The 22,817-nt window shown below is 45.9% G+C and overlaps 2 protein-coding genes across 2 annotated transcripts; both read right to left on the reverse strand.

The window, feature by feature from the left end:
• Positions 1-838: 838 nt before the first annotated feature.
• On the reverse strand, positions 839-13,836 carry GLA (galactosidase alpha). The gene is made up of 7 exons (XM_082207642.1): positions 13,496-13,836; positions 10,148-10,322; positions 9,328-9,505; positions 8,235-8,326; positions 6,822-6,983; positions 4,225-4,422; positions 839-1,997 (listed from the first exon to the last, which is right to left on the reverse strand). The coding sequence occupies exons 1-7, from the start codon at positions 13,681-13,683 to the stop codon at positions 1,686-1,688; spliced, it is 1,305 nt and encodes a 434-aa protein (XP_082063768.1). The 5' UTR covers positions 13,684-13,836; the 3' UTR covers positions 839-1,685.
• A 4,658-nt stretch (positions 13,837-18,494) lies between these two features.
• Positions 18,495-21,730, reverse strand: PIN4 (peptidylprolyl cis/trans isomerase, NIMA-interacting 4). The gene is made up of 4 exons (XM_082208378.1): positions 21,585-21,730; positions 20,572-20,645; positions 19,557-19,676; positions 18,495-18,674 (listed from the first exon to the last, which is right to left on the reverse strand). Exons 1-4 carry the CDS (start codon positions 21,622-21,624, stop codon positions 18,516-18,518), a joined length of 393 nt encoding a protein of 130 aa, XP_082064504.1. The 5' UTR covers positions 21,625-21,730; the 3' UTR covers positions 18,495-18,515.
• Positions 21,731-22,817: the final 1,087 nt, after the last annotated feature.

A 22,817-nucleotide genomic window follows, 5' to 3' on the forward strand; every position in this document is an offset into this window, starting at 1 on the left:
TTTTCATTATATTGTGCTGCTATGTGTAGGACATGGCTGCCTTTTCCTCTTGGCATTTATCTTTTATTTATTTCATTCCTTTTTGTCATTCTGTTTTCTCTGCAACATTTTATACAGGGAGCCTAGGACCAAACCCTGCTTTCTCTGTTTCCCTTTCCCACTCATTCAATATTGTCTAGCCTTTCCCCCCACTTTTTCCCCACTTGCACATTCCTTTTGGGGAAAACATTCATTGTAAGCCAATTCATTGACATGACATATTTCTCTGGGACTACTTTCATTGCTGGGAGACTATTGGAAGATAAGCAGATAGGTTGCTTTTTCAGGTGTTGAAGCAATTGGGAATATGGAAAGTAATGTACAGTACAGGGACGAAAGCTGTTTTCCATGCGTGTCCCTCTTCAATCTCTAGCAGAGACTTCGTAATTTGTGCAGTGATTAGGGCAGCCTTTCTCAGCTTCTGGTCCCCAGATGTTGGACTATAACTCCCATCACCCCAAGCCAGAAGGAGCAATAGTTAGGGGATTGTGGGAGTTGTAGTCCAACCCTGTAAACCCCCAAGAGTTCAAAGGCATATGCAGGATATGCCTTCACCAAACTCCCATAATCACTTCTAACTATATTCTCAGTCTTTTTTCTTTAGAATGCTTAAATTTTGAGATTTTTGCACCTTTATTTGTTAAAAATCTAGAAACAAACATTTAAGTTTCAAGAAATCATAAGTAAATTTTAGTTTCTTGCTTCATTGTATTTGGCTAAAACAACTGACCTGATTTTTCCCATTGTGGTGTTCCTTTAACCAATAAGCAGCAAATGGAATAGAACACGAAAACCCCAATAGCTTGATCATGTGGACTTTTAATTCACTTCCATTATCCCAGCAATGGGGATTTAGTTCATGGCAGAAAGACAGCAAAGATTCATTGAAAACATTTTGCCAGTATCTCTTGTACAATCACATTTTATGGATCACTTTAGTGAAGCAGTGAGGCTTGGTGGTATGCAAAGTCCATGATGACTTCAAACTTACTGGTTTAGCAACACAGCTGAGATTTCCCCTAGATTTATTGGTAAGACTGCTTTGCCCCCCCCCCCCCATACAACGTGGCTTACACAACAAACAAAACCCACAGGCAATAACAGAAGTTCAATAAATAGGCATAGTACAATTTATTCAAAGGTGTCCTGCTGAAACAGGTTATCAGAAAAGTGCCTGAGGTACAACGGGGTGTGCATGTTGTAATCTCAGCTGTGCTTTAATTATCTTTAGGTAGTGGGGGGAGAGGGCTAAAAGTAACAAAGTTGTGTATATTGTGGTTTGAGTAAGCTGGACGAATAGGTGCCCACAGGAGTTACTGGTGTATAACCACAGCCTTTTTCTTAACAACACAACTACATTCATCATGCTCGGCATCCCCCAGAGGTAGAAGAAGAAAACATGGTGTTGATACCGTGTTTGGCAAAGCGCAATAAGGCATAGACTGCTATCTCCAGTTTACTTCTCCAGAAATGCAGATTCTTACACTTTAAAGGAAATTTAGAAGTCACTGCAGGATTAGGAATGTGGCACTGAACTAAGGAGTTGATGTTGTAGCAACCTTTCCCAGACATGTAGGAAGGTTACCTGCTTCTGCCTAAAAGTCCTCCTTGGGAGAAAAAAATGAGGGGGGAAAGAATATGCTATGTTACAAGAACTCTGGAAAGCGCTTGTTTCCATTATCAAACAGTTTTTCCTCAGTCACCACCGTCTTCAGCAGCACTGTGCCAGTTGGGTTCACCACAACCTTCAAGGGTGAAACCCAGTTGTGCAGCCCCAAATCCTCACTGGTGGGAAGGATCTGCTGGATGGAGCAGGCAGGGTTACAAGCTAAGCCACTGCCAAGGAAGGCAGTAGAGAAGACAAAAGCCTGTGGTCCACCAATCTCCTGACGGTTCAGCACAGCAATGGCAAAGGCTCCACCTGACAGGGGCCGCTCCCACAGCTCAAAGTGGTTTTCCTGGAAAGACACAACATCCATTACCAGCTGCAGTAACAATCACCGGGGATGGGGAAGCTGTGGCCCTCCAGATATTGGGCTGCCAACTCCCATTGGCCACAGCCAACCAGCCCAATAGGCAGGGGTGATGGGAGCTGTAGTCCATCAGCATCTGGAAGGACACAGGCTCCCCATCTCTGCTCTGTAGACTGCTTTTTCTGTTAACGTACAAAACTGCTTACAAACAAAACAACAAAGACGACAAGTAAAGTTTACGAAACTATATGGTGAACCCTTTAAAAACTACTAAAAGGGCTTCAAGGACAGAACGGTAAAAGATTGTGTTGGGGACTCCCTTGCCCTTCAGGGAGGGGTGTTCCATAAACAAGGGGCCACCACCGACAAGGCTGTCTCTATATTCCTCTAGCAGGAGCACCAGAAGGCCTCCGATGGAGATCTTAAGATTTCAGCAGGTTCATACTGGAGGAAGCAATCCTGTGATAACCCTGATCCAATGTTATTTATTGCTCTAAAGCAGAGCTAGGAACCTCTTGCTCTCCAGATGTTTCTGGACTGCACTCAGGATATTTATCTATCTATTCAAAATGGGAAACTTCGTTTAAATTGGGAGCAGGGAATTTTGGATTTAGGGGCCAAATGAAAACCTCCAGGCCTCTTTATCTGTGTCTCTCCAGTCCTGTTCCATGCTTTCATTGAGTGGTACTGTCCAGCTGTAACCACCTTGGAACTGTGATGCTGCCTTTCGCTTGCCTGGATGGAAAGGGTGTGGGTGGGTGTATGTGTGAATAAACCTGGGAATTTTGCACGGAATGCAGCCTTCAGGTTTCCCCTAACAGAATGTGGCCCTCAAGCTGAAAAGGACCCCTCACCTCTTATTTAAATGGATCATCTAAGGAAGGGAGAAAGATGGCTTGCTTAAAAGCAGCCGCCCTATAAGTTCACATCAGGGGCAATTTGAAAGGAGTCTTCCCAGCTCACACTCTTAATGCTGCAAAACACCGGCTCTTAAGAAACTTAAAATGCACTTCCTTAAAAGAACTGCCTATTAAAAGGATGAGGAAGCAGGTGGTGTGAAAGACCTCTGCCCAAGTTCCTCTACTTCCAGTCCAGAGGAGACAATACTAGGCTCAATGAATTAACAATATCACCTGCTGCTGCTGCCTGTTCGAAGTGGGCAGGGAGGGAAAGCAGAAAGCCCTACAAACAGGATCTGGAGCCAAAGCCAAATGACAGGGAGAGCTAACCAAATCATTCGTAGAATGTGTATACTGCTTGAATGTAGGGGAGGAAATCTTAAAAAGTAATGAATTTTACAATAGCAGTACTGAGGCTACAGAGAAGGAAGCTGACAGCAGGGCCACCAGGTATTGCTGTAGGTAAGTAGGCAGGCAGGTGAGGCCTAACTGAGGTTGGTGGGGCTGCGTCCCATTTGTATTTGGAACAAGATCTGGATGAGTACAGCCTTTCAACTTCATCTAAAGCAATTTCCCAAACTTTGGGTCGCCGGCTGTTTTTGGACTACAACTCCCATCATCCCTAGCTAGCAGGACCAGTGGTCAGGGATGATGGGAACTGTAGTCCAAAACAAGGCTGGCGGCTCAAGTTTGGGAAGTTTGGAAAACAAGGCTAAAGACATCAAGACTGAGAACAGGAGAGTCCAACCTGGTGGAATGCTCTGTCCCATGAGACCAGGGCCCTGCAGGATTTAACTTCCTTCTGCAGGGCCTGTAAGCCAGAGCTATTCCGCCTGGCTTTCAATTTGAACTCAGCCTGTTCTTTTATTCCTCTTCCTTCCTTTCCTTCCCTCCCCCTCCCCTTTTTATGAAGATTACCCACTCTGGGATCCCACAGCTAATTTTCCCCTGGTTTCCTCGCTGGCCCAAATAGGACTAACTTAGCAACTTAGCCAGCTAGCCTTGGTGATCATCTAATGTTTATTGGATGGATTTCCCCCCCTAAATTGATTTTTGAATTCTGAATTTATTGTTATTCACGTTTTATACTGTATTTTATGCTGTTTTTGGTTGCATCAATTAAGTGTTTTAAAATTTGTTGTTAGCCGCCCTGAGCCTAGTTTTCTGAACTGGGAAGGGTGGGGTATAAATAAATTATTATTATTATTATTATTATTATTATTATTATTATTATTATTAAACCCACCTTGTTTTGGCTTTCAAAACTTTCCTCCTCCTCCGCTCCGCTCACCTTTTCCCCATGGCAGTCTTACCTTGGTAATTCGATATCCTTGCTTGCCCAGTGGATCCTGGTTGATGGCTATCACTTCTTTGTTTTGGAGAAGAGCCTTGGCTTGTGGGCTAATCTGACGCAGGTCATTGGACATGAGAAGTGGAGCCGCCATGATGGCCCAGAGTGCCAGTTGAGTTACTTGCTGATCCCAGCTCAGTCCAAAATTTCCAATCACCAGCTGGCATAGGAGGGTGGTAGAGGAGAATTACCATATTGAAGGGGGTTACAACTCTTAGGTATCGGGATGCTACACTTAAGGAAGGGAACTAGGCTGGTGATTAGCTGCTGGAGGCCCCTGGGCCAAATCCAGCCCTTAATTATCACCAGATACGTCCACTCCCACAGAGTGGGAGCGCATGTTCTTTGCGCTGAAAAGGTTCAATCCCAGGCATTCGGAGTTAAGAAGACGAGAGGAAAGGTTTACGAGAGGAAAGGTTTTATGAAAAGCCTGTGTCTGCCTGAAGCCCTGAAGAGATGCTGCCCATCTGTGTAGACAATTCTGGGTTAGATGAGCAAACAGCCTGACTCAGTGTCTCTGGCAAATACTACCTCATCAGAAGGTCTGCTCCACACAGTGTAGAAATAAGGCCTTTACAGTGGTACCTCGGGTTACAAACACTTCAGGTTACAGGCGCCACTAGCTTGGAAGTAGTACCGTGGGTTAAGAACTTTACCTCAGGATGAGAACAGAAATCACGCGGCGGGTGGCGCGGCGGCAGCGGGAGGCCCCATTAGCTAAAGTGGTACCTCAGGTTAAGAATGTTTCAGGTTAAAAACAGACCTCCAGAACGAATTTAGTTCTTAACCCGAGGTACCACTGTTTTGGTAGCACCTACTCTTTGCAACGCCCATTGCAAAGGGAGGCACAATCTCTACTGTTTCCTTGACTCCTAACGAAGACCTTTTCCAACAAGCCTTTCAAGTGGAGATTGTCACCAAAAGTGAATCCAGCAGAACAGCTTAGGCTAACTTTTATAGCCTGATATCAGTGCGCTTAAAATGTGTGGCTCCATCTGCAGTTTACATTTTTAAAGCAATATGGCACCACTATAATAAATACAGAGCCATGGTTTTCCCTGAAGAATGCTGGGAACTGTAGTTTGGTATGATGCCGGGAGTTGTTATGAAATCCCTCTTTTCACAGAGTGACATTCCGAGGGGTCCCTGAGAAGAAGGACCAGCTCTTAGACCATTTTAGAAGTTATAGATCTATAAACAGCTAATAAAAAAGAGTAAAAAAAAAAATCAGGAAAGGAAGGGTGGGAAGTCAAGAAGAAATTTGTATGCTAAAAAAAAAAGGATAAATGTTTTTAAATATTGTTGGAGACTTAATAAAAATGATATAAAAAAATAAGAAGTTATAGATCCATGAGGAGAATAAGGGTATTCTAAGAACTCCCAGAGTCCTTAACAAACTACAGTACCCAAAATTCTTTGGGGAAGCCATGACTGTTTAAAGTGGTATGATACTGATTTAAATGTATATTGTGATTGGGGCCTGAATTAGGAATCAAACTCTTTATACTCTGCTGCTCTGTATTTTTCTTAGGAAGGCCCTGCACAGGGATGCCATGATATTTTCTCACATATTCCATTTTTAATGCCTGTTTAATTAATAGCTGAAATAGCCTGAGGGCATCCCAAATGGCTGTAGCCAATAGGCAGAAATTTTATGGTGCAGAGACACTTTGGCCATAAAGTGCACTGTATACCACACTGAGTTTACATGTGGGCCACATGTAAAAACGTATTTGCGTTTGAAAGGAACACAAGCAGCTTACTGTCATTTTATAAACATGAAGAAAACATGCAAATTAATATACAACCCAGAACTGAAGCTAAAGCCATGCAAAGCAGATGTCTGGGCTTGCAGGAAGATTGAGAGAGAATAAATAAAAGGCAGGCACCTGGGGAACACTCAAGGCAGACTGATGAGCAAGGGACTCACCCTCTTCAGCAGCGGGGACTGGATGTGCTTTAGCAATGACTTTGGAATACAACAAGCTATTTTATGCCAAAATCAGAGAACTGGTTCATCGAGTTCAATATTCTCTACAGCAGTGGTTTCTCAATTGGTGGGCAACAGAAAAGTAGGGGGTCCCATGGCTTGTCTTTTGAAAAACAAGGGGTCCATGGTGCATAGCTAATTGAGACCCACTGGTCTTCAAGTTAGTGTGTCAGGACCCACCACAAACCTATAAGGTGGGTTGCAACTGCAACGCCACCGCCATACAAATAATAAGGGCAAAAACAGAATTAATAGTAATAATATTTGGGTCCCCAAATGCGTATTTGGGTTAAAGGCGGGTCTACAGCCCCCTACCCCAGCCTGATATCCTCTGTACATTTTGAGCTACCATTCCCCCAGCCCACAATGACTGGCAGCAGTTCTCCAGGGTTTCAGACTGAAGCCTCTTCCAGCCCTATCTGGGATTGCTAGAGTTTGAATGTGGGCAGGTTCTCCGCTCCCAGTGAGCTACAGGCCCCTCTCCTGGGCTCAGGAAGGCTGTGAGGGTTTGGATGTTTGAGCAACAGAGTGGAATCTGGAATAAGTGACCCAGAAAAAGGTTTTCTTACCATATCCGGGTCATTCCAGCCCCCTGGCCCAGCGGCATCCACAATGCTGTCCTGGTTATAAGAAGTCCAGTCCAAGATGTTCTTGACGCTGCCCCAGGCATCATAGACATCAGCATAATTCCTCCAGTAATTGCAGTACTGTCTGATCTCTGTGTAGTTGGGCTGCCAGAGGAGTAAAGGCAGAGAGAGAAAAGAGGTGGCAACGATTTATTTGTTTTATTTAAGATATGTGTCATGTTTCAGTCCCACTGAGCACTGCATCAGAATGGAATGGACTGTTTCAGCAGGGGACGTGGCTGGCTATTTGGGTCTTCTACAAGAGACTGTGCAGGGCCGTTCCCAAAACAGGGTTTTGCAGCACTGACTCAACTTGGCTTTAAATAATGTGTGGGAAGGACCCGGGTAGGGTACGGTGCTCCCTCTCTTTTTACAAGTTCTCCTGAAGTCATTTGCCCCATGAAACTTTCCCTAGGAAGCTGCCTTACACAAAGTCAAACCACTGGTCCATGTTGCTCAGCAGTGTCTGCATTGCTTGGCAGTGCCTTTCCAGGGTTCCAGGCAGAGTGTCTTTCCCTGGAGAAGCTGGGGATTGAACCTGGGACCTTCTTCATGCAAACCAGATGCTGTACCTCTGAGCCACGGCCCTTCCCCATAACTTCTTGCCATCTATATATCCCTAAGAGACTAAACATAACACAGGAGGAGCCGCTGCAGCAAGAGTGGGGAACCTTTATTCTCTCCAAGAACCTGACAGCTTGCGTGGTCACCCCACACTCTCCTGCATACAGCAAGCATACATGTACACCGGGACAAAGCCCCCCTTCTCTTGGCTGACCCCTGCAAATCAGCTAAGGAGGGAAGTGTTATCATACCCTCCCATCTCTTCAGATAATTAATCTGGTGAGTTGGGTGTGGAGGATTATAGTCATTCCTGTTGCAATGCAGGAAGATGCTTTTCCCAAGGTGCAGCCTAACATCACAATCAATGGGTTTCACTATTACATAGCCAAACAGGTTCCCAGCACACCAAATATGACTGGTGTGTCAATGACAGTCACCTTTCCTGATTGTTTTATGTACTCATATGCAGATCACAAGCAGAGGTTACTGTGTAGGAATGGGGAACCTGTGAAGACCCTCCAGACATTGCTGGATTCCAACTCACATCAGACCTCAACCAGCCCAGCATGACTTATTGTCAGGGGTGATGGGAGTTGTAGTCCATCAACATTTGGTTACTAGCCCTTGCCCTAGGACAGGTGTGGGAAACCTTTGGCCCTCCAGCTGGTGCTGAATTATTATTACAGCCCTCAGCAGCCCTGCAAGCATGGCCAGCTGTCAGAGCTGATGAGTGTTGTAGTCCAGCAATATGCCCCAGGGAAATAGCAAGGTTGCAAAGCGGCCTCTCCTTACCTTCCGAAAGGGTCTCTCATACAGCGGCCACTCGCACGAGAACACAATGTCTCTGCCTGTTTTGTTCAAAGCATGAGACATGTTCTTATAACCTGGTGGCAAAGAGCAGAGACACCCCCCCCCAAGAATTAAAACAAATAACCAAATAACCAAAGCCTTTCTGGCGCTGTGGTCTAAACCACAGAGCCTAGGGCTTGCTGATCAGAAGGTTGGCAGTTTGAATTCCCACAATGGGGTGAGCTCCCGTTGCTCAGTCCCTGCTCCTGCCAACCTAGCAGTTTGAAAGGACATCAGAGTGCAAGTAGATCAATAGGTACTGCTCCGGCGGGAAGGTAAACGGTGTTTCCGTGCGCTGCTCTGGTTCACCAGAAGGGGCTTAGTCATGCTGGCCACATGACCCGGAAGCTGTACACCAGCTCCCTTGGCCAGTAAAGCAAAATGAGCACCGCAACCCAGGGGTCCCTTTACATTTACTTTTTCTTTCAAAGGTCTTCAATAAAGAAGTGAAAAATGTAAGTTAAAGCCAATGAGGCTCATTTCCTTGAATTCTGGCTCTGGGTCAAGGACGGGGAATCTTTGGCCTTTCAGACGTTGCACGCAACTCCCAGCATCCATGACCTTTGACCTAGCTACCTAGGGCTGACAGGATTTGGGAGTCTCGTAACCTCTGGAGGGCTTGAGGTTCCTCATCCCTGTCATAGTAATTACAGACACCCACCCTCCAAATCCTGGTCACCTCCTCTGAACGCTCTTAAGTGTGTCATTATCTTCTTAAAATGAAGCACCCTGAACAGTGCCTTAAGCCCGAAACAGGAGAGAGCGTTTGGATCAGGAGCTAGGTGGGGAGAGAGAGGGGAGAGTAAAAGTGGCAAAGGTGCTGGTGGCTTCTTCCAAGTATAGACAGTTCAGAAAATTTACTGTGAGCTGTTTTGGGAGGGGACGAAGCGAGTCACATAGTCCTCCTTAAAGCCCTCTCTCCTGCTTCCAGGGACGTGAACTGGGTGACCCTATCCAAGGTCGAGGTAAATAGTAAATTCCACGCAGGCTAAAAGGTTCGCTCTGACCTCCTGGCAAATACTGCTCTGGGACATACCTTCTGCCAACAGTTCCAGGGTGCCAAAGTTACAGCCATCAAACTTCAGCAGGTCCACCCCCCAGCCAGCAAAGGTGTCAGCGTCCAAATCGTAGTAATCGCGGCTGCCAGGAAAACCAGCACATGTCTTGTTCCCGACATCTGCGTAAATGCCCAGCTTCAGCCTCTTGGAGTGGACCTGGATTGCAGGTAATTGAGGGGGGAAACACAGCAAGGTTTCTGGAGTGGAAAGATTATGTTTTATAAGCAGAAATCAAAATAATTCGGCCTGCTTTTAGTTAATGGGGTGGGGAGAAAATAGGCTAAGAAAAGGTGCACTAGTTTTTCAACAATGGAAGGTATGATGCTACTCTCCAAAGGGGTTGACACAAGAAAATGAGACAGGACATGGGAGGGGCTATCCTATCAATGACCACTAGCCAGGAGAGCACAGTAGAGTCTCCATGTCCAGTGGGCTGTCTGTCTTTAAATACCAGAATCTGGAGACAAACAACTGCAGGGAGCTGCTGCCTTCATGTTCTGCGTGTGATGTATTGGGCAGCAGGCTGGCTGCTGTTGGAAAGAGGATGCTGGTCTAAATTGACATGCTCAGGTCAATTCTTAGCAATTCCTATGGATGGTTAAATCTAGAGATGGGGAATGCTTTTCTTTGTCACGTTCAGCCCTGCAGTTATACAGCGCTAGGGACACACTGTGAAAGGGGAGCAGGCACAGGAAGTCCTCCCATTCCCATCATCCTTTCCAGCTCCTCATTTATATGTTCTCATTGACCTCAAGGTGGAAGAAGCTTTGGGGAAAAGGTCAGCAAGAACCCACTTACATAGTCAGCTAGTTTACGAATCCCACTAGGAAAACGGTTTGGATCTGGTTGGAGCCTGCCTTGCTTATCACGAGTTGGAGCCATCCAGCAGTCATCGATACACAAGTACTGGTACCCAACGTCCCTCCATCCATCTGACACCATAAGGTCTGCCATCTGCATGAACAGCTGCTCGCTGAAGAGGGCAAAAAAGGAAAGTCATAAGAAGTTGCCTTCCTCCAGGTCATATAGCCCAATGTCATTGTCTGATTGGCAGAGGCTCTGCAGAAACTTGTGCAATAGAGGGTCTCTGTCATCACCCTAGGTTTCATCTATTTTATATTTGTCTGTACTGAAAATAGAACTATTTTCTGCTTCCACTGGCAATCCTGCTCCCCGCCCAAAAACAAACCCACACCTGGAAGGTATTTAATACAAGATAGTATTTAGTGTTTGCAGACTCCCAACCATTCATGTTTAAATATTGCTATTACAATAATTATATGCCTGTTGTCTTTGTCCATGGAGTTTTCTTGGCAGGGATACTGGAGTGGCTTGCCGGTTCCTGCTCCAACCACAATAATTTGGTTGGACAGTGTTCTCGAAGCCACAAACATGAGTCTGACCAAACTGTGGGAGGCAGTGGAAGACAGGAGTGCCTGGCGTGCTCTGGTCCATGGGGTCACGAAGAGTCGGACATGACTAAACGACTAAACAACAAATTACAATAATTATGACTGAGAAGTGCCTACAGCCCCACCTATGTGGCTAATGAAACAATACTTCTATGCATTCTGAGCCTTGCAGCAACAGCCTTTAACTGCCTGCAAAACTCATCACCTCTGTGAAGTTATTGGCTCAGCCCCTTACTGTTGTCCCCCAGCTGAAAAAGTTTTTACTCATTTTACTCATATTATCTGTTGCACAAAGTTTCCTCTTCCCAGCAGGCAAAACTGTAAGTTCTTTGAGATGAGGACCTCTTATTCTATAAAGTGTCCATGTACAAGTCATGGCACTATATAAAAATAAATCATGATGATTTACATACATGGAAAGTTTAGCCAACTGTTTGAATCACAGAATATTCCATGGAATGAGGAACAGCTTATGTTTAGGCTACGTAGACTATTAAAGAGGAAACTACAATATCGGCCAGGCCAGTCATAGGATATGTGCAAACTGCACAGCTTGCTTCTTCAACCTGTGTTGACATATTTAGCAGAATGAGGTGGCACAATGAACTTCAGACTGCAGACTGTGCTCCTACATAAAGAATTGCAAACAAAACAAATGAAACTTAGGACACCAGGTTCAGCTCTGCTGTTCTACTTTTCTCTTCACAGAGAATTTGCTGTTGTTTATCTAGTGAGGAAACAATCTGCAATCTGAACTGATACACACAGAGAGACCATTCTACCATTCTGTTTGCAAGCACAGGCCAGGTCCCAGATGGTTCCAGAATATCATAAAGGTAAAGGGACCCCTGACCATTAGGTCCAGTCGCGGACGACTCTGGGGTTGCGGTGCTCATCTCGCTTTATTGGCCGAGGGAGCCGGTGTACAGCTTCCAGGTCATGTGGCCAGCATGACTAAGCCGCTTCTGGTGAACCAGAGCAGCGCACGGAAACGCCGTTTACCTTCCTGCCAGAGTGGTACCTATTTAGCTACTTGCACTTTGACGTGCTTTCGACATGCCAGTAAAACCAGGGCTACAAAAATCCAAGCCAGTCTGTTGCTCAGGCTCCCAGAAATGTAATGCATATGCTGAAGAAATGCAACATATTTTCCCTCTCCTGCAAAGAGAGTTGTCTCCCTCAGCTTCAAGGCTTGCTGTAGTACACAGGAGTTTCAATGTATTTTTGGGGCTCCTGGCTAAATACTTCTACACCAGCATATGCCAGTTTCTGACTGCGCTTGGCAAATTGTGAGTTATTGATAGCAGATAAGTCAGAGTTTGCCACTACACGCTGGCAATTGTGGACACATTTTCTGATTTTGGAGTTTCAAAGTGTCACATAATTAATGCACTTGGACTTATCTTGTAAGCTTTTCAAGGTCAAAGGCTTTTGTTCCTTTAACAGTTGCAAACAGGAAGTCAACAGATGGAACCTTCCCCTGCCCCAGATCCTCTATGGATGATAAAACTTCATCTGCTGGTTAAAGTGTCTCTTAAAAAGCAAAGGAACCATGCAATGAAAGGTGACAACCTTTCATTAAAATGAACAGGGATGAGGAATCTGCAATCCTTCACATGTTGGACTCACGGCCAGCATGGACAATGGCTAGGAAAGATGGAAGTTGTAGTCCAATATTACATGGGGCCACAGGTTCCCCAGCCACGGACAGTCTTAGCCCACATTAATGGCAACAGATATATGTGGTACACCTTTATATTGGCAAACCTTTCATGAACCTGATGGATTTAACAGAGAGTTTTCTCTCTCGTGTGTGCACACAGGTATAAAGTGCTCTGTGGGTGTGTGGGTGTGTGTGTGTGAGAGAGAGACACTGTATGTATATATAAGCATTTTACCTTTGTTTATACAAGCATTCACTTTGAAAGGCCACTAAATGCAAATGGCACAGTTATGATGCTTTCATGCAAGTCTCAGCATGTATACAAGCACACCACTTGTGGCACAATCTTTCTAGCTCTGCTAAGCCAGTTTAAAAACTTGTAGCAGGTGATAAGATGACGTTGCCTGAACCCACAAGGTATAATTTAACAAATTGTGAACCCAAATGCAAGCAATGATGTCCTAAGGTCCAAGAGCACCCTGATGCAGCAGCAAAAAAACCAAATAAAAATATTCTAATGCTATTATAGGCTACATCAACAGAAATACAGTGTCCAGAGATCAAGGGAAGTCATAGTATCACTCTATCCTGCTTTGGTCAGACCACACCTGAAGTACTGTGTCCAACGACATTGACAAGCAGGAATGTGGTCAGAGGAGGGTCCCAGTATGATCAAGGGTCTGGAAACCAAGCCTAATGAGGAAAGGCTGAGGAAACTGGTTACATTTAGCCTGGAAAAGAGGCAACTGAGAGAAGATATGATAGCCATCTTCAAGTATCTGAAGGGCTGTCACGTCGAGGGTGGAGCGAGCTTGTTTTCTACTGCTCTGGAGGGTAGGACTTGAACCAAAGGCTTCAAGTTACTAGAAAGGAGATTCTGACTCAACCTCAGGAGGAAGTTTGACAGTAGAATGGGAGGTGGCAGACTCTTCGCAGGTTTTCCTTTTTCTAACAGAGATTGGATAGATAGATGGATGGATGACCTAGCTGAGATCGTGCTTTTGTTTTTGAAGAATGAAAACGCTACGTTCGAGCAGGCAGCCCTCTTGGCCCAAGATCCCAGGCGCTCACCTGATGCATCGGCGGGGCTCTTCGTCGCAGTCGACCTGGCAGAGGAAGCGCTCCCAGTGCAGCCAGCCCATGGGCGGCGTCCGTGCCAACCCGTTTTCTAGTGCGCCCGCCGGGCGGGACAGCGCCAGCAGCAGCAGCACCGGCACCAGCAGCAGCACCGGCAGCCCCATTCCACAGCTCCGGTCCATTCCCGACTCCCTCTTGCAGCGCCGCTCCCGAACTTTGGGACCAGCCGCGCCGCAAAACTCAGAGTTCAAGCTGAACCGAGGAACACGGCAATCCAGCCAATCGCAGCGCTTCGCTCTGGCCGCTCGGCCAACCAAAGGGCTCTTCGGCGGCCAGCGTGAAATATCCACCAATCCGCTCCTTAGGAATCCTGGTGGGTGGGGGAATCTTGCAGAAAGAGGAACGAACGGAGGACCCAGGTTGGGTCACGCGGCAGACCGGAGAGGGGAGGGGAATTAACCCTTTCGTTGGTGCAACCCTGCCGCGATTAGAATAGCAGCATCGGATTTTTCTATTTGCGTTATTATTACTATTGATAATAACAACATCGCCGTTGTTTGTCGCACAGTTATTATTAGCAACGCACGTTGTTGTTGTTGATTTATACATCGCCATTTCTTTTTCTTTTTCCCCTCTTTCTTTTTCCCTTTCTTTCTTGGTTTGATTTTCAGATTGAAATTTTACAGTCACATACCCAACATACAACATAGAAACAAAATTCCAAAGAATCTCCTGGGCTTCCCTCCTCTCCTTTGTGGGTCCTATTGTTAATCATTTCCTCCTGCATCTTTTTATAATAATCCAAATCTTTTACTGTTCCGTTGTGTCCCAAAATTCACTATTAAACTACAGTACAAGTGTTATTCCAATACCTCGCCATTTCTTTCTGGCTTCCCTTCCCACACCGATTTCTAGGTACAGCCCAACCATCTGCCATAGGGATTCCTTCATTGCAGAGAGTTAGTCTAGATGAGCCTCAGGATCCCTTCCAGCTCTATTAGTCTAAGTAGCATTTAAAATGGGGGGGGGGGAGGGAGGCTAGCTTTTACAACCCAACGTATCACCAAGGGAGCTCATATCCCTTAAGTCCGTTGTCGGCCACAGAAGAAAGGGTAGAGGCAGAAACCAGTTAAAGGAAAGCAAGGCAGATCTTTATTTTTCTGTTGCAACAGAGTCCCCACCCCACCCCTTTGCTAGGTGCTGAGGGGACCCAGAACAAAGGTGTGTATCAACTTTTAAAATCTTTAGAAATTGCCCAGCTCCTTAGTCAAACCATCCCAAATCATAATACAAACGTCACAGAAAGAGGTGGCCTGAAACAGGGATTTGATAGTATAATGACTGTCTTGTCTGGCCAAGATACCTGATGTTGCTTGCTGATTGTCTTTTCCTGGCCAGCCTGGGCCATTCTTTAGGCACGGCAAATGCCTTGGTTCTTGAATCCATTGTCACCCCTGCCTTTATTCATACACAGAATATGCTCTTTTGACAGGTCTGCTTTTAACAGATACTTGCCAGACTGGTTTTACAGAGAGGTGGCAAGAAGTTTATCGCCAGTCTATTGGGAAATGTTTTACCAGCAACTTCTTGCCATCCGTAGCATTTCAGCTCAGGTTTTACTGGTAAATGAGATATTTCATCAATAAATTGGTGGATTCATTGAGAAAACAAGGTGAAGTGAAAGCACCCTCTTTAAAAAGGCACATCTGGATACTTTGTTACCATTTTGACAGAGTTATACAGTGATACCTCGGGTTACATACCCTTCAGGTTACATACGCTTTAGGTTACAGACTCCGCTAACCCAGAAATAGTGCTTCAGGTTAAGAACTTTGCTTCAGGATAAGAACAGAAATCGTGCTCCGGTGGTGCGGCGGCAGCAGGAGGCCCCATTCGCTAAAGTGGTGCTTCAGGTTAAGAACGGTTTCAGGTTAAGAACAGACCTCCGGAACAAATTAAGTACTTAACCCGAGGTACTACTGTATTGCACTTGCTATTTACAGAAGGGTTCCTATTGCATTGCCTGTAGTTACACACAGGAGTTTGGGTGTTTTGTGGACATACATATACGTAGATATACTTAATTTTAATATGTCGTTATTTTTCCATACCAAAACTATACAGACACACTTTACAGACGCCAAGATTCTCTCTATAACCCACTAAAACAATGAAACACAACTGATCAGGAAGGTCACTTGGACAAGCACAACTGAGCGATTTTTACAAGAATGCAGTGGTTGTGGGGCCTATCCATTGGTGAACTCCTATATGCAACCACTGTAAAAGGACATGATCTTTTGCAATGCACATTTCTAGTATGTTCTAACTGGAAGTATTTGCCTTCCTTTAGTGCATGTGCAGCATCAAATCTGTTTTAAAAGCATTGTTTTTGCTTGTCTGTGTATAAGCCACAAATTCAGAATCTATCTATCAGAAGGAGGGAGAGCTCCTTCCTCAATTTGAGAATCACTTAGGACAGTTCCTGTGGTTCTCAGATGTCTGCATAACAGAGGCACACTCAGGCATTCAACCCTGAACCGAGAAACTAATTTTTGCAACTGGCACCTGCAGAGATCTGTTGGTGCACACTGATGTGCTTTTGTCCTACAGAACCATTTGTATCTATTAATTAGGCCTGCCCTGGCCCTTCTTCCCAGGTTCTTCACGAAGGTGCTGGGTTCACCACCATGCATATATGTGAAGCCTTGCACAACCCTGGGGAAATGCCTGCAATGTACTTCTTCGCGTTTTGGAAAACTAGTCCGGACATCCAGTTTCAGCATGTAAGCTATAAAGTATTTCCTTCCTTGGCTATGTATCTAAGACTGCCCAAGACTTAGACCTCTTACTTAGAAGTACGGTGCATCTCTTAGAACTACATGGGATGAGCTTTCAAATAAAGATGCTGAAAAGTGGACCCCTCTCTGGAGATAAACCTGGCCGTTGTGGTGTAATTAACCCATTTTGGGTTTTATGTTTGGAAGGAAGAGGAGAGGCGATTGTCAGTGTGGAGAGATAATGGAACTGAATGGAAACCTAGTTTGTAAGAGCTCTTATAGCAAGGCTTGTAAGAGTTGTTGTGGCCGCTAAAATAAAGTTCGGACAATGGTCTAAAGCAGGGAGGGATTTCTCAAGCCTGGGGACCAAATGATGCCCCAGCCCTCTGGACTGTTCCCAGACCACAGCACACCTGTGTCAAACACTTCCCTGGCTCTGCTCTGCACTCTCAAGTTATGTTTGACATTTGTTTAAATCTAACAACACAAAGGAAAAGATAGGGTGTTGTGCCTGGCTATAAACTCTGATCATTCTTTTTGCTAGCCAGCATGGATAGAAAGGGGCTTGCCTGTGTGCAGTAACTGGCCTACTGAACAAAGGTAAAATTATAATCCATTATTCTACCCACATTTCCTTCTGGCCCTGCCTACCACTGACATCTGGCCCCCAGAAGAGAATGTGGTCCTTGGGCTGTAAAAGGTTCCTCAACCCTAGTCTAAGGGCATATGATGCAGTTTTGTTGCTGAAGCTAAGCAATTTTAGCCATATAAACTGCATGCCTGGAAACCATGCCTTTAGCATTTTGGAAGGGTGGGGTTTGGGGGGAAGTAAGTGACACCCACAGTGCTAGAGTGAAGGCTTTCTTTGCATGCTTGAGATCCTAGGTTTTACTCCCTAACTTAAAAGATTTTGGACTTGATATTGAATCATTAATGGATTACTGCAGGTCATTCCCCTTCAATACCCTCAAAGAGTTACAGGGGGCTAGCCCCTTACGCCCCATTTATCCCATCTGGGACCCCTCCTGAGGTGCCCTGAAGGCTGCTTGTCATGTTTGCTGCAAAACAATAAAAATAAAACCTAGCCCTTTTTTACCAGTCACGTGGGCCAGCTTTAAAGAATTACTGTTGTTGCTGCCACCTACCCAGGAAGAACAAACCACGTAGAAGAGCCCTGCTGGATCAGACTAATGGTCCATATCTAGCCAAGCTCCTTTTTCCCATTGTGACCAGTCAGAAGTTTCTTCAGAAGTCCACAAGCAAGGCATGAAGGTAACAGCCCTCTCCTGCTGGTGCTCCCCACAAACAGAGATATTCAGAGCCATGCTGCTTCTGATTCTGAAGGAACTGAATACAGTGGTGCCTCGCAAGACGAAATTAATCCATTCCATGAATATCTTCGTCTAGCGGTTTTTTCGTCTTGCGAAGCAACCCTATTAGCGGCTTAGCGCTATTAGCGGTTTAGCGGCTATTAAAGGCTTAGCGGCTTAGCTGCTAAAAGACTATTAAAGGCTTAGCGGCTTAGAAAAAGTGGGGGAAGCGGAAAAAAATCTCAAGACTCGCAAGACATTTTCGTCTTGCGAAGCAAGCCCATAGGGAAATTCGTCCTGCGAAGCGCATTGAAAAACGGAAAACCCTTTCGTCTAGCGGGTTTTCCGTCTGGCGAAGCATTCGTCTTGCGGGGCACCACTGTATCAAGACTACATACACACCCTACATTTAAAGCACTTGAATCCCCCCAAAGAATCCTGGGAACTGTAGTTTAACCACTGCAGGGCTACAACTTCCAGTGCACTTCACAAACTGCAGTTACCTAGATTATTTGGGGTAGGAGGGTGCTTTAAATGTCTGGTACATACAGAGCCTAGCCTCAGTGGCTAATTGCACTTACAACCTTATTGGCCATGAATTTTAAAGCTGTCTAAACTAAAGGCCAAACTAAAGGCTAAATCAAGAAGGAGGGAATGATGCACTTTCTCTATACCATGCATAATTTCATTAAGGTCTATCATGTCCTTCCTTGCATGTCTCCTTTCTACACTACCCACCCTCAATGTTTCAGTTTTGATTCCCAATACACACACGGTTTCTCACCCCACCATGGTGTACACACACCAGCCTTGACACACCTAGGGAGGGTGTGTGGAAATCAACCTCCAATTTCTCACGCAACCATACCAAGGGTTTAAATGAAAGGGAAGAAATTCCTAGCATCACAGAGAAACATTTTTTTTTTATTTACGCCCTTCAACCATTATGATGTGATAGCCAAACTTTGTTTTCACAGGGGGGTCTGTGTACACGGGCTTGTCCATACTGCTGACAGGCAAGGCGAAGGCTGCATCTTGGAAGGGCCCCACCATAGAGCCTCTGCTCATCCAGCCCAGATCTCCCTGGAAAAGAAGAACAACGGGAGACTGTTAAAGCCCTATAGCAGGGCTGTTGGCCAGATTTCAGTATGTTTAGTTCTTAGCAGAACTTCAGGGCCACCAACCATAGCCAGGGTAGCTGTGGGGATGGGGCTATTGTTCCCCATGAGCCCCCACATTGTGCTGACCTTTTTGTACACATATAAATCCACATGTGAGTTACTACACATCAGAGATTCTAACAGTCTAATTTAGAAAGGGAGGAGGGAAGTTGCTGAAGTGGCTGCTATAACAAAGTGAGAGTGAGAAGCCCTCACCAGTCTCCTGTGATCAACCAGGAGATCCAACCTCTCTTCTGCCCTTCCTTACTCTAAAAGGCACAAGCCCTTACAGCTGGACCTCAGTTCCCTCTCCAATATGCTATACCTTGCTTGCTTTCCGCACATGCTCCTGACAAGCCTAATTAGCTTTTCCTGTAGGTCAGGTTGCTAAGATATCGTCATCATTTTGCTCAAGTTTGTTCTTCGTTCCCTTTCACTCTCACCTTTCCAAGCTTCCTCACCTCCTGTGTCCTCTTCTGTTAGGATTTCCACTGAAAGTTCTTGAGGCCAGAGACCTGTCTTTTTAAAAACTCATTTTACTTCTGCAAAGTGCTGTACTCACAGATTTCATTTGGCTCTGCCTCTGTGTTTCTGCTGCAGCTAAGCTTCACTCTAGTCTTTTAAATCTAGATCTCAGTTAGCTCAGTGTTTCTAAATCGTACAGAAGAACAGGCAGTGAAGTAGCAAAAGCAAGACTATGGCACCTTGGCTGTCTCTTTCTCTCAAGTCCTCAGGGCAACAAAGGAAAGGTGGCAACCACAGCAACAAGGTGGTCTGTCAGCACAAAACAGAAAGAGGCACATACCCCTTGTCTGGCTTTGTCCTCGCTGTACTGAGAGGCTACTTCACTGAAGCGCACCCCAGCCTTGAGTTTTTCCAATGCCTCCAGGCATCTGCTATGCTTCTCACATAGAATATGCCTCACCTAAAAAAAAGCAGAATACAGATTAGACAAGCATACACCACTCTGGCTGAAGAGGCAACCCAGTCAGATGGGTGGAATATAAATAATAAATTATTATGAATGATGTATTATTATTATTATTCCTCAAGAGGTAATGCAACCAACGACAACTCTGGCATTTGACTGTAATTTAATGTGGTTTACAGTACCCCATCTCACTATAATAATTTATAATAATAATTTATTATTTGTACCCCGCCCATCTGGCTGGGTCTCCCCAGCCACTTTGGGTGCTTCCACAAAGACAAAACTACACTAAGATGTCACACATTAAAAACTTCCCTGAACAGGGCTGCCTTCAGATGTCTTCTGAATATCAGGTAGTTGTTTCTCTCTTTGACATCTGATGGGAGGGCGTTCCACAGGGCGGGTGCCACTACCAAGAAGGCCCTCTGCCTGGTTCCCTGTAGCTTTGCTTCTCGGAATGAGGGAACCGCCAGAAGGCCCTCGGTGCTGGATCTCAGCGTCCGGGCAGAACGATGGGGGTGGAGACGCTCCTTCAGGTATACTGGGCCGAGGCTGTTTAGGGCTTTAAAGGTCAACACCAACACTTTGAATTGTGCTCAGAAACATAGCTGTGCATCCCATAGCATTGAGTAATTAGTGTAGGGGAGAGGTGTTGAACTCCAACTCCCATCAGCCAGCAGTAGTCCAGCAACATCTGGAGGGGCACAGAACCCCCACCCTCCTTGTGTAGACTGATGTCAAGCTAGCTGTGTTGAGCGGCTAGAGATCAGGAAGCAAGTCACCCTCCCCGCTTTAGCTGAATTACACTGTACATACATTCTTGTCTCTTTTGTGTCTAAAATTGCACCCCTGGGACACCATCCAAGGTGAAATGAAACAAAACACCCACCTTCACACTGCTGCCACCTCCTTTAGGGCCCTGGGCTTTCTTATCTGCAGCATCACTGCCAGAGGATGCTCCACCTATGATAACACACAAGGTCAGAGGCAACGGTGAGACACCCTGGGTGCGCTATGACTCCTTCCTTCCATAGCGCCAAGCCCACACTCTGCTCAGCTGTGTGTGTACCCTGTGCAGCCAAACTCCAGGTTGCCAGTCTCACAGCAATGCACAGAAGCAAGCTAGACTTAAGCTGCTATAAGGCAAAGGCTGCTCACCCTGCTTGAACCCAGGCAGGATGTGAAAGTGCACAGAAACCCCACAATCACAGCACTGGGAACTTAATCACAATGACAGCTTTTTTCTTTCCCCATTCCTGGTTTACTTGACATTCTGCCTGAAGAAGCATACTGTACCAGAGAGAATATGAAAAATTGCTCCTTGTTTTGTAACACTGGTTGATCCTGATAAAAAGTATCCCCTCACTTTGTCGTGACTTATGTGCATCCGAACCGCTGTTCTGTACCATCTGCAGCTGGGGAGGAGGGCTCATGCCTCTCCAAACGCGGTACAATGGACACCATTACTGACCCTGCTGGCTGACTGGGGCCGATGGGAGTTGGGAGCATCTAGAGGGCCACAGGATTATATATCCTTGATCTGGGATATGCTGTACCACAAACCGGTCTCTTTGTGAGTCAAGGGGCTGGAAACCTATTAGGGCATCCCAGGCACGTGTGGAAACCCACATGTCTCGGAGATCTCTGCACGTCATCTTGGTGCTTAAATTTGCTTCAGACCGGTTTAAGATGAGCAGGGGGGAGGGGGCAAGCAGAGACTCTTAGGCTGTACTGTCCCTTCTGGGAGAGTAAGGCAGAGAAGACAAATCAGGATTCCTGGTGTCCCTGTTATCAGCACCTGGCTGGGGAGAAGGAAACTAGGACTCCTGGGTTCTCTGGTTGCAGCTGGAATTCATCCCATTCACCCCACCCCACCCCCAGTCAGCGGCCCCCATCCCTTACCCTTTCCCCCTTTGCCGCCGCTTTTCCCTTTCGGAGGCATCTCCACGGCTTCTTCCGCCCTCTCTGAAGTGCTGCGGCGTCGCTCTCCTCTGACGTAATGTCCCGCGACTCAACCGACCGGGCGCCCCTTCCCCTTTGCGAAAGCGGACTAATTAGATGCCTGCGGGGCGGGGCTTCACAGCATCTGTCAAGCGCAGTGACAGAGCGGGGCGCGCGGAGGATTTCTGCGAGGCAGCCCCTTCCCGGCATCGCTAACGTTCTGTCAAGTCGGGTTTCACCATTTCAGCAAAACCCTGATCACAGGCTTGTCGATAAACCCAGAGAAGCGTGTTTACTGGCAAACGGGAGACCGTGTGGACAGTCCTCCTTTGCTAGCCCCCGCAGTCGCCTACATGCAAGAGAGCTGAAGGTGGCATACGTGGTTCCCTCTTCTCCCATGTTATATCCACAAAAAGTTGGGTTGAGAGACGGTGGCTGGCCCTTGGTTCCCCAATGAGCTCTCTCAGAGTGGGAATTTGAACCCTGGTCTCTACCAGGTCTTCCCCAACATTCTTTACTTACACCGTATTGGTATGCACTGTGGTGCACCGAGGCAGATAAATAAGGCTGCATTGCTGTAATTATTGTAGGGTACGAATACTGTGTGCTAATATTTTCAATATTTACTCACCTCTTGAGTGGACTCTTCAGATTGGCATTGAAAGTGCACCTAGGGCTCAGCTGGGGGTTTCAATACAAGTCCAAAGATCACAGATGAGAGACAAAAATACTTTGAAAACATTAAAGTAGGAAATAAAGGAGGAGTTACTGCTCTTTCTTCCATCTCCACCACCTCAGGACGCCCCAAGACATAGATTTTGGGGTCCAGTTTGAGCATCTCAAGTTTAAGTCTCAGAGTCATAAGCTGGTCTCATGTTACTGTCTCTTTACCTTGGGTTGCTTGCTTCCAGTCTTAGTCTTACTAAGAGCAGATCCATTGAAATTTATGGACTTGACTAACTTAGATCCATTAATTTGAATGCGTCTATTGTGAGACGTTAGTTGGATAAAACCACTTGACTATAGTATTACATAGTATTATTTTAAAATACTAAACAAACCCAGCAATTTGGAAAGAGAAAATACTATGTATGTTTCCCTAAACTTCCATTTTCATCCAGTGGAAAGACTTGATCCCTCCCACTATGAAGAGAACCAATACTTTCCCCTTCTCTATGTTCCATTTTCCTGGGC

This window comes from Podarcis vaucheri, assembly GCF_965113315.1.
Source record: "Podarcis vaucheri genome assembly, chromosome: Z".
Lineage (NCBI taxonomy): Eukaryota > Metazoa > Chordata > Lepidosauria > Squamata > Lacertidae > Podarcis > Podarcis vaucheri.